Here is a 20,554-nt window from a genome sequence, read left to right as displayed (position 1 = left end):
ATGGGATCTGATGCCTTCTTCTGGTGTGTCTGAAGACAACTACAGTGTTCTCATATATAATAAATAAATCTTTTGAAAAAACATGCAATTTTTTAGTTTGTTTTCCAAATAACTCCTGTTAGGTAGCATGTGGCAATTAAGGGACATATAGAGAGTCAGGAGTAAAACTTTACCCTTTCTTGGTATGTGGAGGAATGTAAATATTTTTGAGTATTTTCCAATTTTAAGTTTTTGATGTTAGTTCATTTTAAGTTATATTTTTCATTTTCTATTTACATAGAGTAATCACAAAGGGAAATCTGTTGATTCAGAATAGCAACCTTCTGTAGCAAGCGTAATTTACATATAACTCTTTTTTAAGTATGTTTTATAGAGTAAATTCTGGGTCGAACAATCATAGTTGTATAAAAACCAAAATCCATAAATGGTTAAGCTTTAGGATCTTCTATTTTGGTCATAAAGGTACTAAAATTAATTGTTTTAAACTTTAAAGAATTAATGTCTCAAACGTATAATTCTTCATTGAAAAGTAATGTTCTGACAGATTTATTACATGAGTAAGAGCAGAACTCATGCTTCACTGTGAGGCAGTATTTGCATGAATATACAGTGTAACTTCAGGCACAAAGGCTGAATACTTAACCAGCGAAGCAGTTGTTGACTTCTTTGCAAATTCCACACAGGATATACAGAAGGCAATGACTTATTGATATTTTCATCTTTAGTGCACTGACAAGCTACATGCTGCTTTATATCAATTTTTGGTTTCTCACTTTTGTGGTTAAAATAGTTGTCAGTTGACTAGCATTCTACCAGATAAAGATTTATTATTTTAAAAAACATTAACACTGCTGTCGCCTAATTTCCCCTTATCGCTGTTAAACTGTTTCTAAGAGTGGAAGAGAGTTTTCCGTTGCTAACCCAATGTAGTTTATTTTTACTATGAGGTAACTGCAGATCTGTGTGTAATTGTATAAAGCAATGTGGAGTTCTCACGTCTGCCAGCATCTTCTGAAACTGAGTATTGCAACCAGCATATTGATCTGCAATAACCCATTCATCGGATTTATTTCATCTGCTTAATTGGAACTGTGTTTGTATGTTTATTTGATGAGTGCAGTTTCATACTCAAGAAGAATACGCTTTCACTATCATAATTACTATGCAGAATAGTTTCATATTTCTGTTACTGCAAGGTATGCTCTTGTGACCACACCCAATTACCACCACTCATCTGTTTTCCTTTTACATGATTTCCTAACATGTAATAAATGACGAGTGGAGTGACATAGTATATGCGTTTGGGATTTGGCTTTCTCCCCTGCTATAGTCCATAGAGATTTGGCTAAATTTTACAGTGAACGGTGGTTGGTTTCTTTATAGCTTACTCATCTTCCATAGTAAGACATAGGACACTGTCTGTCTGTCTGTCATATCCACCAATCGAGAGAAGTGTGAGCACTTTCCTATTTGGGGATATTGAGAAGTATGGCTGCTGTGAATTTTTATTTACAAATTGTTGGAAGAACATGGATTTCAGTTACTCTGGAATCCATGTACAAGAATGTAATCACTGGATGACTTACAGAGGGGTTTTTTGTTTGTTTGTTTAATGAGAAACCACCAAACTAATTTCTAGAGAAACGATCATTTTACATCCCTACCAGTGACAAGGGATCCATGGGGTTTCTCTGTGTCCTTTAATACTCACTCTCGCAGCTGTTTTTATTTTGTACAAATAGTATTACCTGATTATGAATTTAAGTCATTCAATAGGGATAATTACAGGGTTTTGTGTGTGTGTGTGTGTGTGTGTGTGTGTGTGTGTGTGTGTGAGCTTACCTAACACGTGGGCATCTTTTCTATGAAAACTCTGTTTATAATTGTCTATCTGTTTCCAACTGGATTTTGTTTTGTTTTAATACTGACTTTTTACCATCTTCTGAAATTCTTTGGTATGGTTTAGATCAATATGGGATAACAAATTCTCATAAACTTAGAACAAATACATTCTCCCAGTCTACAACTTTTATGTTCACTCTCATATTTAAATTCCATATACCTGTGTGCACAGCCTGCCTCCTGATATGATGTATGCTTCTGTTTTCTGCATTATCCCCTTCATCTGACATAAACTATAATCTAACATATCATTTTCATATATGGCCTAAGTCTTTTCAGTATAATTGCTCCTCTTATTTTTCCCATTTGGTTCACTGGTTTTGTGGGCAGCAGGTTTTCATCACTATGCTAATATGCTAGACACGAAGAATATCTGTTTTCAAACATATAATATCTGTCCGTTACTTTAGTAAGCCAAAGTTTGAACAAAAAGTTGGAAAATGGAAACTAAAATGTATGTATGTGTGTACTGCTTAGTACCATAAAGTTGATACTTTGTTTAAAAATAACAAAACCATTTAATGTTCACCATAGCTGTCAGGTCAGCAGATTAGTATACTTACTACGGTGTAGTAATCAATGATTGTGTTTTATTTTATTTCGATTAAATACTTCTCATAGACTTGTAAGAAATACCAAATCCTTCTGTTGTGTCAACAGTTGCTCTCCAAATGAATGTTCAACCATACTTGTAGCATTTGATTCTTTTTTTTTAACTTTCATGAAAAAAAAAAAAAAAGAAAGAAAACTATCCAATGGTTTCTGTGAATGAGGGAATGTCTTTGTTTAGTTTTAGCTTCCTTTCTGCATTTTTAACCTTTTTTTCCTTTTCTGGCTGTAGCTTTGTGTTTTGTTTGTATGGATGGCAAGATTTAATTTATTTCCTTCACCTTCGGTTTCAGTTCTTAGCCAGCATGGGAGTACAGTCTCGCATACCCACTTGGGAAAGAGAGCACCCTTAAATGTGGCTTATTCGATACTGTGAACTTCTTTCTTTCCCATTCCCTCAACTGTGGGCATCATTGAAATGTGTGTGGCAGTGGCATCCTGTTTGAGTCTACTTAGCTGCTGCTTGTAACCAGGACTATGTCAACTGTTGTCATTCTAAATGTTTCCTTTCTTTTTTCCAAGCACATTTGCCTGATTGACCTTTTTTTGTTTTTTTCTTCTCTGTCTTTCTACGGGGCTGCCCCAGGAGCCATGGCTAATCATCTTATGAGCAATGCTCTGCTTCGTCCGCATGGTACTAACAATCCCTATAACACATTGCTTGGGGAACCGGCGGTCTGTAACAACCCTTCTATCAGCATGTACAACGCACAAGGTGTGCTGGAGTTTATCTTAATTTTTTTTTTCAAGTGAGAGTCCCACTTTCTGTAGCTTTTCTGGGCACGGTCTATTTGCTTTCCCCCTGCCTTTTCTTTGTTTTGGAAGCAGACACACAGAGTCCTTTTACATTCCCCTCCTCCTGTTGCTTTTATTTCCCATCGTCCTGAGGTTTCCTTAGTGAGTAGAACCCCTTCTGATAAGCAATCCATCAGTCCGTGTTTGTTTTCCTGTGCTGTTACGAAATGTATCGTGCTGTGTCCGTACCCCCCTGTCATTCATCTATTTCTGTAGTAAATACCTGTGCACTTATTGTGAGACATGAGCGTATTTGTCCAAGGTAAGTAAGATAAAGGAAGACTTGATTCAGTAGTCTTAATGTTATAAGATTGGGGAAATAAATCTTCCTTTGCTGTATCATGAGGTCCACTCTGGGCACCAGGCATTAGTATTGATGAAAGCATTAGATGAACTCCAGGGGAAAGTCCATTGACCTAAGGCACGGAAGAGAGAGCAGGCTGGAAGGCAGCAGACACCCTACTTCTCTCTCAGCTCCCACAAGGCCTATCGGAGTTGGTCCAGGCAAGCCACAAAACTTCTTTTTAGGCCGTAGCTTCCTCTGAAGATGGTGTCGTTGTGCATTGTCTTGCTTGAAAAGCAGCTTGTAAAATTTTTCTCTCAAAAATCAATAATCATGTATCTCTTTAAAAATCTTACAGTGTCAGTTTGGATTTTTTTACCTTTTAAGAGAGTAGATATTTGTCATAGGCAGAAAAGCATCTTTAAACATTCAATTTCTGTACATGTAAAAAAAAAAAAACCACAAAAATTATTCAAGTATTAGTTGCGCAAAATAAAACTCCTACCTAGTGAGCCACATTTTGAAAACTGTATTTTTTTTTTCTTTCAGTCTCTTTAAGTTGAATGTGATAGATCAGTAATCGATTCCTGTCCTATTCTGAATATCGGGTAGTTCATTTGTTTTTCATTTCATTTGAGGTGACTGCGGTGTGATTGTATAAACTTATGCTCCACTCTTAAAGGGGCTGCTCACGGCAGTGTGCCAGCATCGTCTCACCTAAGCTTGCCCAGGTAGCTGCTTCCCAGAGGTAAAGAATTAACTAGAAGTTATTTTTAAAGCACCAAAGTTAGCCATTAAATGATGGCTTTAAGATAGGTGCAAATAAATAGTTGGGACTTTCAGTTTTACCAAGTGTCTTCACAATGGCATCCTAAGAATCACAAACTGTGAGTCACTTTGCTCAGAGCCTTTGAGAGGAGGGGCACAGAGTATGAAATCCTCATCTACTGATGTCTGTTAGGGATCAATTATTCCTTACCCAGTGGCCCCCACACCTCAGGATCCTATATATTTATGGCTGAAACGCTCAGTTTGTTTTTCCTGTCTGGGTAGATCACCTTGGGTATGCTGCTTAGGTTAACCTCTGGAGCGAAGAGGCCTGTGCAGTTTTCCTTCGGTGATCTTTTTAATGTTAAAGGCAGACAATGTGTTTCCCCCTTCTCTTCTGTTTACCTAATCAAACAGAGCTACAGCAAGTCGAGGCTGTTTCTTGGCCCCTTTCATAGTCTCCCTCTCTATACAGTCTCTGGTTTGTCAGGGTCCCTATTCTGTTGTGGTGCCCTGAACTGTTCCCTGCAGGTCTGCCAGATGTGGTTTGGCAGAACAGTCTGGTAGAAAAAAAGAAAACATTTTACTTTGTTCTTCATTATCTTTCATGGGCCAACTAACAAGTAAATACGTTGTTATAAACAATTTAAAACAGGCTGAGATATTAGCACATTTAAATGATGTTAAGTGACTACACCGTATTTGCTAATTAAGTGTATTCAATATTATTACGTCTATAGAAGATGTTGGCAACTGTTTTAAACACGAAATTTAGATTACATTTGTTTTGCTTTACCTATATAATTTATAACTGCTTATAGAAGAAAAACTAGCAATTCTTAATTGAAGTGTTTTTCCAAATTCAATACTTACCTCTCCGTTGTTATCCAAAAATCAAGGAGCTTTTAAAATATGGAACACATGTCAAAATGAGTCTCGGTTATGAAGTCCTACTAGTAATCTCAAACTCAAGTTAAAGCCATCCTGTGTTATGTTCCTAGACACAAATAGATATTAAGCTATAAAACGAAAATATTTACAATGTGAAATTTAAAATAATACCATATATACACAGTGTTACTCTTATGTAGTTCGTTACTAGGTATTGTTATAGAAAATTACCAATAAATATGCAGACTTCATCCAGATGAATTTGTCTTTTATTTCACCAAATTTAATAAATGCTAATGACTATTCTTAAACAAAAAAGAACTTAGGTAATGTTTCTGTTTTTAAAGTCAAAGTTGAAACTGTGTCGCTTATTTTGTTCTTTTTAAGACAGAGAGGAACTATACTAGTGTTTGGTGCAAGCTTTGAAAGACTAGCAAAAAATAAATCTTGATGATTGTCAGATTGCTACTAATCTCAGGCTTTCAGACAAACGCACTTATATTGTTATTGGCAGGGAGAATTCTCTCATGAAATACAGGTGGCTTGGTATGTACGAGAGTGGCTGACATTGAATTTGCCACTTGATTGTGTTTTGTGCATCCCCTCATTCAACTGTGCCAACGCTTTCCAGGCATTGAAACGTTCAGTTTGAAAATAGTCATTCTTGCTGGCAAATGCCTTTTCTTAAAATTTGTAAAAATGTATTTATAGTGTTACTGAAGTATACAGAGTTGGAAATAAAAGCGAAGGAAATACATTTGTTATACTAAAACTGAGAGACTATGTATAGAAATATCTAAATTATCATACATTATTTCTGGACCATTATCTTCTTGTCAGTATGAGAAATTTTATAAAGATAAGTCTCATTGAAAAACCTGTCAAAACAATGCTATATAAAGAGAAAGTCATGATTTCACCAAAATAAATGTAGTTTTCAATGTAATTAAATTCAAACTTAAAACTTTAGAGAACAACAGAAACCCATAGGGCAGGATGCAGTGAAGAGTGCATTATATTCGCAAAGAATAAAAAGTTGTATAGAATATAATTTAATATTACCTTATGGTTCTACCACCATGTGGCAGATCAGCACAGGAGAACAGAGCTAGGAGAACTAACTGTAGGCCTCCTCTGGGATTCTCCCTCTTCTTATTAGCAGTGTGGCATCAGACCAGGCCCAGGGTCCTTTGATCTTAGTTCCCTTGCTGAATGACTCAAAATGACACTAGAAGCATTTGGAGCTGTTGCTAAACAACTTGTTGTTTATTTTGAATTCTCCTTCTAAAGCTCATTCAAAGTTTTAGCTGGATTTACTTTCCCTTTTAAAAATGTGACACATCTCTTTTGTAAGGGAACGATCAATACTTAAAATGTAAAACTATCCCTTCAGCCAGAGAATATGACCAAAGTGTGCATGTATGAAAACATCTGAGCACTAATTTGTGCAATTAGTAAGTGCTGACGAAAACATTTGTATTTCTTTTAGAAGACTGGTTGATTCACAAGCCAGCGTCTTCTGAAACAATATTGCCCCGTAGTTTCCTTGGTTTTTTATTCTTGGATATTTTAACCTTTCTATAAACAAAAGAACAAGGAAAAGTGTTCTTCTCTCTGATTATAGATAAAGTTTTCTTGGAAAAAAATTGGGGGCATGTCTTTTTAATAGTATACTCTTAAAATATTTTGTAATTTATGATGATACTGCGATCTAAAGCAAACTTTCTAGTTTGGATGCTTTTCTCTTACTTATTGGGAGGCAGAATAATAGATGGATTTAATATTTCCCCCGTAGTTATACACCTTATTAATTTGAGCTTCAAAAAGCACAGGCTTGTTCTTCTCATTTTTTTTTCAATAATGCAGGATCTCTATGGTTTAGCTCTGTTTTTAGATGCAAACTTAGATTTAATGAAATGTAATTTATAAGTAATTAATCTTTTAAAAATTATTTTATTTATTTACATTCCAAATGTTGTATCTTTAACGGAAAACAAAGATCATTTTATTTTCATATAATATAAACAATACAACTATGTGTAAAACAGAGACTGATTTGATCCCATAAAAACAAACCAACCAAAACCAAACAAACAAAAAAACCCAGCATCTGTCTAGGCTCAAAGTAGTAAAATAACCCTTGTGCACGGAGAGAGAGGAAACACGAGTGGAAAAGAACACAGTTTATGAGAACTTCAGTTCCAGTTTTCTTCATGTATTTTATTTTTAATTTCACTACTGATGTCTAAAAGTGGATGTCGTTCCTTATAAGCTGGTACTTTCTGATATCACATCCGTATCCTATCGGACTACGGCGATAGAAATAGTCACGGCTCGCCCCCCCTTTTTTACTCTCTGGATTGTGTGACAATTTGAAGTATAACATAAGTGTATAAGAAATCCGTGAGCTGTAGCAACATGTATTAAAGCCTCATTATACTGGTGTGTTAAGCGGGAGGGCCCTTGTTTTCTGACTAACATGTTAGCGTTTGAATTGTGGTAAGCCATGTAACACAAACTCGTGAATTTGGGGATGGTGGAAATGATTTCCCCGCCTCCCTTTTCTGCATATCATCAATTTGCTTTTGACTCATGTTCCTCCTACTGTCGCTGTAAGCTTACTTGTTGTTTTTTCTTTCCTTTTCTTCATGCTGTCGTTTAGAGCCCTACAGAGAGACAAGTATGGGAGTAAAGCTAAACATTGCATATCAAATGTAATTTTTTTCAGTTCACTTTTATTGCATCACATATAGATGATGTAGTTATTAAAAACAGTTCATCTCACAATTTCAAAACTTAAAAGAAAAAGAACCTGCAAATCAACGTCTATGAATATCTGCCAATAGAGATTAGACGCTCTCGTTGTCTGATTTTTTTATCCTGTCACATAACCAGCATAGTTGTTAAGTCCCATGTATCGTTTGTGTGAGTTAAATTGTTTTTAAATCGAGCACATTTTTTTCCTTTGCAAAGCAACCCATAAACTTTTAATTTTAATTAACGCATTTCCATCATCGAACAATGTGTCCCATTGCAACATGCCCACTTTATTTTCTTAGCGCTGTTTGAAGCCCAATACCAAATGCATTGACGGCAACATTTTCAAAAGCCCCAATGCATCTGCTGCATAATCATGACCATCAAACCTGTCACACCAGCCGCCACAGCAGCAGTCACCTGCCATACTCAGCCCTTTTTGAAAAGCATTCACTTTTTTTCTTAACATTGTGAATTTGTGTACCAGATATTTTGCGACATGAAAATAAATCGCTTCGACCTATGTCTGTGGTGGCTGCTTGCTAACGGATCTTATGAATGTTGTTTTTGGAAAGAAAAAAAAAAAGCTTTACGTGAGTGCAAAGCCCGCAAAAGTCCTCATGGAATTGGCATAAACACGTGACATGTCCTGTCAACTGTCACTGAACTGGCGTTTCTGAAATATGCTTGCATCACAGATATAGAACGAGTGCTATATTTTCACAATTTAGAAGTGTATTGAGAGGTTTAAGAAAATCCTTCAAGTAAATATTTGGAAATACCCTGCCTTATTTACCAGCACTGATTAAATGTGTAGGTGATTTTTTTTTTCTTTTGTGGATGTGCTTAAAGTAATGTATGAAACTATTATAGATTCTTGAACTGCTCCTTCAAGAGACTGCCAAAAACCTTGAAGTTTGTGGTTAAATTTATTTTCCTGCAGCTGTTTCTTACCAAAAAGAAAAATGTTTTATCTTCTTTAAAAGTAAATTTTAATATGTCCCAAGTCATCAGTCATTATAAGAGGATAACTTTAATAATAATATTGAGCTTTTAGGAATCAAACACATTCTTATTCAGTATTTCTCAGTGACCCTAAACAATAATTGTTGGGTTATTATATAGTAATAACTAATGTGATTATAGCAGAAAAATACAAAAGAGTATACAAGCACTTTTGAAAGCATGTATAAATTACTTCGAAGTGCCGTTTATTTGACTGGACATTATTTTTATAACTTGCAAATTTAACATAATCCATTTGTGGTATTATATGCATAAATTATTTTATACTTCCTAAATCATATTTATAAATCAAGGTAATAAATGTTTCTCTTAGTTTTGAACTGCATATTCAAAGTGTCACACATGAATTATGTTAGTTATTTCAGAGATATGTAAAGTTAGAGATAAGGATTTAACTGACTTTAATGTGTATAAATTGAAAGCAGTTAATGACTATATCAAATCTTAATTTGCCAGTTACAACTAAATACAATTTATCTGTTCGATTCTGTTTGTGTGAAACTGGAAATTAATACATTTTTAAAAATTTTTACTTTGAATACTTTTCTCTTTATAACATTTCTGTTATTATACATTTTGGATTATATACATACGTGCTGATATGTATAGATTTAATAGTGCTTTTTGTTTCTTTCCGTTTTATATTTAAAATGCTAGCAATTTATACATATTTTAGAGTCATACATGTTTCTACTTTCGTGTTTGTGTGTGTGTATTTGCGTGTGTGTTTGCGTGTGTGTTCGATGGCTCATTGGATATAAATGTCATAGTGTCTTGTAATCTTTTTCAGAGGGGCTTCTGAACAATGCCAGGGATACAAGTGTCATGGATACTCTACCACTGAATGGTAACCATGGCAACAGTTACAGCATTGCTGGCGGCGAATACCTGAGCAACTGTGTGCAAATCATAGACCGTGGCTATAACCACAACGAGACCGCCCTAGAGAAAAAGATCCTAAAGGAACTCACTTCCAACTATATCCCTTCATACCTGAACAACCACGAGCGCTCCAGCGAGCAGAACCGGAACATGATGAACAAACTGGTGGACAACTTAGGCAGTGGGAGCGAAGATGACGCCATAGTCCTGGATGACGCAGCGTCCTTTAACCACGAGGAGAGTCTGGGCCTGGAACTCATTCACGAGGAATCGGATGCTCCCTTGCTGCCCCCGAGGGTTTACTCCACGGATAACCACCAGCCACACCATTACAGCAGGAGGCGGCTCCCCCAGGACCACAGCGAGAGCTTCTTCCCTCTGCTAACCGACGAGCACACAGAAGACCCGCAGTCACCGCACAGGGACTCTCTGTACACCAGCATGCCGGCCCTGGCCGGTGTGCCCGCTGCAGACAGTGTGACCACCAGCACCCAGACGGAAGCCGCAGCGGCCAAGGGTGGTGACGCCGAAGATGTTTACTACAAGAGCATGCCAAACCTGGGCTCCAGAAACCATGTGCACCCGCTGCACGCCTACTACCAGCTAGGGCGCGGCAGCAGCGATGGATTCATAGTTCCTCCCAATAAAGATGGGGCCTCTCCGGAGGGGACTTCCAAAGGACCGGCGCACTTGGTCACTAGTCTATAGAAGACGACACGGGGATGGCAACCAACGGGACAGCTCACACCCGGTGGCCCATTCTGAGTCCATATAAGCAGTGGTCATCGTGTGTAACACGTGTGTGACATCTGATGCTGTTCTCACAAGAGAGACTCTGACATTTGGTTTTTTTTGTTTTTTTTTTTTAACTTGAATTTTTAGGTCAGCGCAGGGGAGAGAGCTAACCGCTGAGATCCTCCTGTGCCCCATGCTTTCCCGTCTTTCCCCTCAGATGGAGACTTCATTATGTTAATGAACGAGATAAGATGAAAATGGCGCTCATTGTGGCCTTGTTGAGTTAGGTTGTGATTAACAGCTCTGATGCTCTGTTACTAGAATTACGAGGACCTGATTTTTCTTTCTTTTTTTTTAAAAAAAAGAGAGGCCGGAACTATTGTTTGAAATTAGTAACAATGCTGCATCTAGATTGGAGTGCTGCCCAGCCGTAGAAGCAGAGCAGAACTGTATCCCATAGCGGTTCGCGGTCACTCGCAACCTGAGTTCACCACAGCGAGCATAGCTGTGAAAAGCAAAAGCAAAACAACAGAATTAATAATCTGACGGTGGGGGATTCTAGAATTATATGCTAAATGCATATTTTATGATTTGCTGTATTAACTGATGATAAAACTAATGGCAGAAAAAAAAAAGAATTGAACAATTTCTATGTCATGTACAGATACTAGCATTGCGCATATAGTCTGCTTTTTGTTCCTCCAGAATTTGAGTCCTGTTAATGTAGTGGCAAAGACGAAATTTTCCTTTTCTTTTGTGCTAGTCTTGCAAGTTTGTCTACCAGTAAAAGAGCAAAGTTTCCTTCCTTTCTTGTTTTCTTTCTTTTTATTTGTTCTTTTGTCCCCTCTCTCCCCCACCCCACCTTTTTATTTTTCCTTTAAAAATTCACCTGGCAAAAAATAATAATAATAATAATAAATAAATAAATGAAGCTATCACTTTATAAGAATCATTTTCTAGTAATGCAAACAAATTATTTTTTAACAAAAAATAAAATAAAATAAATAAAATTAGACTTCCTTCCCTCCATATCTATCTATCTATCTATCTTTATCCAGCCCGAGTATTTCCAACGTCATTTTTGCAAATTAGAGCAGGACAAATTTTACGTTTCCGGGGCACATCTGTTGTAATGCGAAGCATTATTTGGCAAGCAGTTCATCACCAAGGCAGTAGCTATGATTCTAGAAGCTAAGAGGTGTCTATAGAGCTAGAGGGGGCTTCTGCATGTGAAATGCTGTAATCCGTAGGCGTTAAAAGTGCTGAATGGGCAGTCTGACCCCCACGTGGGCACCTGCACTACCAATTGTTAGAGGAAATTCACTCCCTCCTAGTGAGAGTTGAAAGGTCAAATTATTTTGAGGTAATTCTTTTTTTTTTTTAAAGTTTTCTGTTAACAGGAAAATTTATTTATTTGACAGGATTTTAAGTAATGTAGAGATACAAATGGTAAATTAGCAGCACATATAATTTTTTTTTTAAATTTATGATCCATTTTGTATGGTCTCAAGTTGGATGACCTCATTACTAATATTTGTTGTAAAAGTGAAACTTGTTTGCCGACCAATAAACAACTGATTGAGATTTAGAAGAGATGGCTTTGACGTATGTACTGTATTATCAAGTCCTCCTTTGACTTTCTTTACCTTTCCTTTTCTTTGTTTTCATAATATAAATTCTTCTTTACCTCTGTAACCAAGTGAGCAACACACACACACACACACACACACACACACACACACTCACACTCAGATATATATCTGACTTGAATATCCAAACACAACAGTACAGATTTTTGCAGACGAAGTTGATGCATAGCGCCCACTCAAGTGGGATAAGGAAGATCACTCTCAGCTCTAGTCACTAGGCTTAAGGCTAAAGACAGTCATCCAGTGGTTTAAATATCACTTGTGATGCGGCCATCTCTCCGGCCCCTTACTGTAATCTCTATTCTGACGGAGGAATTTGGAAATTTAAATTTCCTCAGTTGGCTAGGAAGCGCAATAGTGAAAGCAAAGACCTTATTCATTGTACCAGAAGAATATAAGGCCGTTAACATCGACACACTGTGTTAGCTTTCTCTATGACCACCTCAAACAAAATCTGTTGTGTTGGTTCTCCTCCATCCCTCTGACTCCCTTTCTGTAGCCTCTGACACCTCACCCTGCCCCCACTGCATCTTTCCCACCTTTATGCCTCCTGTGTAAGACCTTTTTACTTTGTTTTCGTCTTCTTCAATGTATGGGTACTGGTGAAGGACAAAAAGAATTCCTTCAAAAGAACTTTGTAGATCTTTCTATTCCTACACTACCAATGTGTCAGATCAAGGAGCCCCGCGTAGAATAAAGCGCAAACGAACTTGCCAAAGTATATTTTCCCTTATATCCTTGGGCTTACTTTACAAAAAGCCCACGCACTAGCTATCTCTAAATGATATCTTAAATCAAGGTGAGAGGCGTTGAGAGTGTGACCAGCCAGTCTTCCATAGACACTGTAAAGTCTGTGGTAGAGGAAGTTGTGCCGGGCCAGAGCACCCATTAATCTGAAAGTCATTTCAAAAGAATCCATGGATCATTTCATTTTAGCCAGATGATGGCAATGTTTTCTTGAAATCCATAAACATTTTAATTTGGAAGAGAAACATAAGCATTAGAAGTAATTAATTTTCTCACGACATGGTTTGGGAATATTCCCCACATTACCGATAACCCACCCGATACCTATAAAAAAAAATTCCCTCAGTGAGCAAACCTAAGTCAGCCTCAGAAATAAGGCTATTGTTTGTGGAGTGCTAACACTTGTGCTTGATTTAAAAAGATACTATCCCAAAGGAAAGCAATATCAGTAAAAGGCCGTTTCATGCGACAGTGGCGACCCTACTTCAGTCCAGCTCTTCAGTCGTCTGGCATTACTACTTTCCTGTGTGGTGCTGTGTGTTTCGTTATCCAGAACTTGAAAGAGGTAGCCTTCCCATTTCTACCGGGAACAAGCTGAACAAAGATCACTTGAATACATCAACTGGTATCCAAGGCCTCTGCCTACTGTGCGCTAACATTGCTCTTGCATCAAGATGAAAGGGCCATTGGCGACCTCTCCTCTCATACATCATAACTGCCGTGCGTCAGAGAGTTAATCCTGTGGGAATCAGACCAACATCATTTAAAAGGACAATTAGTAGAATCAATATGCAGGGAGATTTTATACTATGCAACAGCAGAATGTTCTCCTCACCTTGAAAAACCTTTGCTATGCGACTCTAATTAAACAGAAGAAACCGTAGGTAACGTATGTGACTGTGTCTCATTTCAGTAGAAATGTGTATATTCATTTAGTCCTGATTATTCCACCTACATTAGTTCCTGACCCTCGCTTCCACCCGACATTTCATGCAAAGCCACTGACCCATTAATGCTAATAACTTTTTCTTCTTTCTAGAACCTTTGGTTGATTCTAAGTCTTCAGTACAGGGCCGCATTCGTTGATGTGCTTATTTGCATATTTTACCGGAAGTAAATTTCTACCAAACAGACTCAGTGTACATACATAGCACATTATTCAGCCCACTGAGAGAGAGAGAGTCATGTAAATGAAACAAGCCAATTATTGCTTTCTAGTAAATAATATTTTTGTAATATTTTACGCTTGAAGTTTTTACCTCTTTGAGGTCTTAAGTAATGAGATAATTTGTCAGGGCACTAACTTAAGGACCTCAGGTGTAATCGATTCTTGTATTGATGGCTTGTTGCATAGCCAATGATGCTAATTGATAATATTTATAAGTAAATAGAAATTCAAAGCAGAAAATTGGTTGGAATTCAGTTAAATTGTGTGAACATCCCTCTTTGTTTTTAACACAGTAAATGTGAACATATGGGAGATAAATGTCCAAGCCCTGTGCTAGAATAATCTTAGTGAGTAAAATGAATTGGCCTGAGAACAATTATAACTATATTAAAATAAAAATAAGCAGCCAAAGCAAAGGCAGCTAATTAAGTTAATCATAATTTCTTATTAAAGAAGGCCCATGGTGGTTCTAAATTAAATCATAGTTTATGAAATGCTGTTTTTAAGACCACCTATACAATTTAAAAAATTGATGCACTAAAAATATCTTTTAAAAATTTGGGCTTTGAATTTTTTTGTTTTTTTTTAAATCGGAGCTGAGGACCGAACCCAGGGCCTTGAGCTTGCTAGGCAAGTGCTCTACCACTGAGCTAAATCCCCAACCCAAATCTGGGCTTTGAATCTTCAGTGTTGACAGTGTGATGAATCCACTGACGTTAATGATAACTTTAAAAACATGTTTGGAAGTAACTGTAGTTTTGTAGGAAAGGGGGAAAAGCTTTTGTCTAACAAACAGTTGTTAGCGGAATTGTATCTATGCCATAGGAATGAAAGTCTTTAGTTTTTAAAGTTGTTCATTAACACTGTATCAAACTCCAGTACTTAACATATTTTGGAGGAAAACAAAAAAAAAACAATAAAAACAACAAACAAACAAAAGTCACTTTAACATAAATGAATATCAACTTAAAGAGTCAAAAATAATCTGAAATTCTTATCTGATAGGAATTGGTACATTAGCCGTAGTGCTTTACTCCAAGACAAGTAATTGATATGAAATTCTATGTACAAACTTCCCAGTATATTATAGGCCAGAATACAAATATTTAATTGTTTATTTTTAATATGTCATAATCTTTCACATAAACAATTACTATGCATTCCTAATTAGAATCTATATATTAGATCTTTCCATGTCAAATTTTAGAAAGAAGACAGAAGGGACACAAATACATAGAAAAACAGGTTTTGGAAACATTTTTATATAAATGAATTCTATGTAAAAAAAAATTTTTTTAAGAGTTCATAAAATAGAGTCCAAAGACTAAACTCGGTTTTGTAATCAGGAAATTTGTCTGTTTTAAACCATCTGAAAAACATGTTTTTAGACATCTGAACTTTCATTTATAATCTAAAAGTGTTGATAGTTGGTATAGTTGTTTGTGTCCTGGTTAAGCCATAGGGGACATTTATCCAAGGCATCCATTTACCTTGATGACGTCATGCTTGCTTTAAAAAGGAAAATGGTCTTTAAATTGTCACCTGTATATGTGTTTGAACAGTCTAATTTTTAATAAGATTTGAGAGGAAGTAACTTTTTTACAATTAGCCAGGGAGTTAGTTTTGTATATTCTCATTTTAAGTAATTATTATAGTCTTCTAAAAAAATTATAATCATCAGTTTGCCTCTAGCACTTTTAAGTTGTTATTAAAAATGCCTCAATTCCAAATATGTTTTTGAACCTTTACCTGTCTTACCAGTATGTTGACTATATTTTTCTTCATTTGTAATTTCCCTGCCACTGGAGAACATGATAAAAGGAATTGGGGACTGATTTATGTGACGATTAAGAAACAGCTCACGGACACCACCTTCTTTTAATCAGCTAGGAGTTTTAACTGTGGTCCGAACAGTTCCAATCAGAACCTGTTTGGCAAAGTTTTCCCAAATACACAATACTTACATTAGCATTTTAAAGGAAAGGTTTCAGGGGAAGGGGTGAAATTGCTTATAATGATTAAAAAGCTGTTGTGCCCAATACTTCTGATGTGTTAAGAAAAAAATGTAAATTCGTACATTTTCATCATTCTAAAACCACAGAAAATACAACATGCTTTTAGCCTTTTTTTTTTTTGATATTTCTCACGTGGTTAGCTCTTGTTGCACAGAAATTTTAATACTACCTAAGTGTCTCTAAAATGTATTTCTCATCAGTTCACCTTCACCCTCTGATCTCCTGACTATTGAGTACTTACACACTTAATGCAACCCGTAGCTTTGTGATTTTTACAGCTTTATTATGAACCTCTCTAGTAAAATTGATATTAGAAGTACATGCATTGTGCAAAATAATTAACAACCTATAGTCTTATGACAAAATAGCCAGGCACATATATACACACCTATATATCTATACGTGAATATTGTTGACTTATCAAATTACCACCATGCTGACAGTTGTCGATCACGGTAGTCACTTCCCACAATTCTGCAAAGAACTGTACATATTCTAGACTATTGAAATACTTGACAATACAACGCATCAGAATGGATTCCCAGTGCTTCTTGAGAACCCAATAGTTTTATATCGAAGTGCTCCCTTTGAGCTAAGGAGGAAGGTGCAAAAAAAAATCTAATTAACAGAGGAATTTAGATTTGTTTTACTGGCCCAACACTGGAGAATTCTTACTACGTGAATCAGAGATAGCTTCTTAACTGCATACAGATGACAAGGTAATGGTGTCAACCTTAAAAATTGCTTTGTTCCCACTGATGTTTGAAACAGGCACAATAATATTGCCACCCTTATTGATTGACTTCAAAAGACGTCTCATGGACCTAGAGAATCATGACACAGGGGAGCAGTGTGGTTCTTCAGAGTTGGGGCACAATGGCTATAACAGTGTGGCCTTAATGCTGAAAGCTGATCATTATACAGTCTTGCTTTCAATGCCTCAACTTTCAACTGTCCTAATGGCTGATGGTTTGATTGACATTTTGAGTCACAAAGGACAAAGAAAATCACTGAATGCTGGCTTTCACACACCAGTGGAAAGTAAAGATATCCTATTCCATCCTGAATCATAAAAAATTGTGGTGTCCTGCAGAACTGTAGACAGCTGTGTGTGTGTGCGTGTGCTTTGTAGATATGTCTCCGTCATCTATGTATTCTAACACTGGTGTCAATATTCTAACATCTGATACTTCCTGTAAACTATAAATTCAAAAAAACAGTAGAACCAGATTTTTTTTCTCCCTTGGCTTTTCTAAACACTTTGGAATAGGACAGACAACTGAGAAAGGTTTCCATATTGTATTTCTTCTTGACAAAGATTCACATTTAATTCATAATGTAAGTCTGTTAAAAATAGCTTATTTTGAAGACTAACAACTGATGGAGCTACTCCTCACTGATATGAAAAATCACTTTCAGAAGCAAATATATAGCTATTGCAACATTGGTCTCATAGAATTCTATATTCACATATAACACCATTCTGGCCATACACACCGATAAATTTCAAGGTACTCGACCCCCACTACCCTCTTGTACAATCCTTTTATCCTTTTAAAAAGCTATGCTTTGTACAATCACGTGTAAAATCATGAGCTACAAAACTCAATAAAACGTCAGTAAACAACCAGTGGCGTAGTTACTGTTGTCATATGGGACTCCGGAAGCTTTGGTTTTGAGGTGGTATTTTATGGTATAGGATAATAGCTAAAAATGTAGTTCCTGTGCCTCTCGTGCTTCAACTCTGCCAACCTCCCCTCACAGACTTATTGTAACATGGGGGACTTGTTTTTCTTTGGTTTTAAAAGTTACTGTTTGAAGTGTCTGTCAGGCATTTGTCACCTACAATGCGTTTAATTCATTTACTTTCTGACCTTGAAACTTGATAAATATATATATATACATATATATATTATATTATATGTATATACATATAATGAAATTTAGTCTTATATTGTTTGTGTCGTCTTAATTTCCCTCATGCAAACAGAATCACGACAGACACCCATGGGCCCTTTGGCCAAAGAAGATTTTTCCAAGCTTTGAGCTGCTACATGCTGTTCTTTGAAATAAGGGTGCATATGGTTTAGTCAATACTTTGGATGACATGATAGATATTATATGATTACCATTCTGTGGCGTCAGGGATTTTGAGTTATCTTTAAGTTATTATGCTACATCAGATAAACGATCATGCACAAAGGAATTAACCCACCTCTTTTCATTCTAATAAGAGGGGAAAAGGCACTTAAGAGAAATATTGAATAATATCTCAAGGATTTTCAAAACCCATTTCACTGATAGAGAAGTCCATATGTGGAAGGCTGCTGGAAACAGTGTATGCGGGAGAGACATAAGCCAGCGAGAACAAGAGTCAAGCGAGGTATCTTTCCATCTCTGTATTCACTGACGAAGCCTCGGACAAGCCTGCTTTGATGTCGGATTCTATCACTCACCTGTGAACCCAGTTTTAAGAATAGTGCTCCCCATCTCTAAATATCAATGATGTGATTCTCATGTCATGTGAAGTTCTACACAAATATCACCCAGGGAGTTAAGTGAATTCTAAGATAATTCTAAGTTGAACATGTGTGCCTGTTGATTATCATAGCTTCTTGCCCCTAATGGCTAGTGAGATCATACCAGTATGATTTTAAATCAGACCGAGGCTCCACTCTAATGGGTGTTTCTTCATATTTGTAGGCACACATTTTCAGAGTTCGGTATTTCCTGAATAACCTTGCAAACTGTTATTTTTAGCACCGTAATGCAGCATTTAGATCTTCACTCAGCAGGATTTGTCTGATGACAAAAAAATGGTTCTTTGTTTAAAACTATGGAGAAGATGTGAAACTAAACAGAATTCTTTTTTAACTATAAGATGTCAGGGACTGTGCTCCCTGTATATCATTCTGCTTCCTAAGATTCTTTGACCCAGAAATCCTCAAGGACACTAAAGAATGATATATAGGCAACTGAATGATTCGTAGAACTCACAGTGAACTACTTGGCATTTTTGTTTATAAGTAATGTATGTTAGAGAAATGTTGGGCAGTACTCCTTTAATAGTAATTGGCTTTCTAATCTACAAGAAACAACGTTATCAAAGGGTCTCCCAAGTGCTGGCTTCCAATTTTTTGGTAAAGACAGAAAAATTGAGTGGAATGTTTATAACCGTAACTTTTCTTTTTCTTTCTTTCTTTTTTTTTTTTTTTTTTTTGGTTCTTTTTTTCAGAGCTGGGGACCGAACCCAGGGCCTTGCGCTTCCTAGGCAAGCGCTCTACCACTGAGCTAAATCCCCAACCCCCAGAATTTTTCTTAAGTAGAGCTTCCTAATTTCTAATATCAAATGCCCATTTGGTTACAAAAATGGAAGCCAAAGAAAGCAGTCTATTCTCCATAAGGTGTCTTTCCTTTGTAAAATGCATAAAATTCAGGTGGTGATCTTTTCAATGTATGCTTGAAATGATCGAGTTCATAAGTAGGTGTGAGGTTCTAAATTGCAGGCATATGCTCTGGGGCTACTCGAGTTAGTACCAAGAGTGTTGCACTTTGTCTGTCTCCTGTATGGTATAGATTTTCTTCCTCCCTCAAAAGTAGCTGCATTTATATACTTGGAAATATATTGCAGACAACGTTTCTAGATCTTGCTAAATTTTGCACAGAGGTCAATGGTTGAAAATAAATGCAGGATATATCACTGCAGTAGTACCAAAGGGAAAGTGCTCACTCTGCCTCTATAAGAATTAAGGTATAAATTTGGCATGAGAAAGTTGGAGACTATATACAATTAAATGTGTATCCTATGCATGAGATATATGATCACCACGTAAATGTAGATGTAGATGTAGATATACATATAGCACGTGCGTGTGTGTGTGTGTGTGTGTGTGTGTGTGTGTGTGTTGCACATAAAGATGGCCACCAACTGCATGCAGGCTCTATGCCCTGTGGATCAAACCAGCTGCAGATGAAAAATGTTTGCTAGTGTGCCATGAACGTATAGAGACATTTTCCTTGCCATTTTCCCTAAACAACATTGCATTCTGATTTATATCATTCACATGTGCTAGATACTACAAATAAACTAGAAACTATTACAAGTGTACTGAAAGATACGTTTCACTTACATGCAAATATCTCACCATCTTATATTAAAGTATTTTTCATGTACTGATTTTTTTTAAAATCCACTGTAACATCCTAAAAAGATCCCAACATATACAGAGATGAGAAGACTGCATATGTAATTGACTTTATATATATGTAGTAATTACACATTATGAGAAAAGGTTTAGCTAAATGTTATTCCTATTAATGTTTATTT

General features: G+C 36.4%; 1 protein-coding gene across 20 annotated transcripts in view; it reads left to right on the top strand.

Annotated features, from left to right (window-relative positions):
* Positions 1-20,554, top strand: part of Adgrl3 (adhesion G protein-coupled receptor L3) — a 492,285-nt gene that overhangs the window by 450,425 nt on the left and 21,306 nt on the right. For 4 of the 20 annotated variants that reach the window (XM_032916807.1, XM_032916798.1, XM_032916800.1 and 1 more), the window contains 3 exons: positions 3,098-3,226; positions 7,911-7,928; positions 9,822-12,241. The exons of 1 other annotated variant lie outside the window; for it this stretch is intronic. In XM_032916807.1, coding sequence (XP_032772698.1) covers positions 3,098-3,226; positions 7,911-7,928; positions 9,822-10,621 — 947 coding nt within the window. In that variant the 3' untranslated portion in view covers positions 10,622-12,241. Of the gene's footprint in view, positions 1-3,097; positions 3,227-7,910; positions 7,963-9,821; positions 12,242-20,554 lie in introns of those variants that run through there. 15 more of the 20 variants (XM_032916818.1, XM_032916805.1, XM_032916808.1 and 12 more) reach the window with 7 other exon arrangements.

This window comes from Rattus rattus, chromosome 11, assembly GCF_011064425.1.
Source record: "Rattus rattus isolate New Zealand chromosome 11, Rrattus_CSIRO_v1, whole genome shotgun sequence".
Lineage (NCBI taxonomy): Eukaryota > Metazoa > Chordata > Mammalia > Rodentia > Muridae > Rattus > Rattus rattus.
This window is presented reverse-complemented; position numbering and strand designations above follow the sequence as displayed.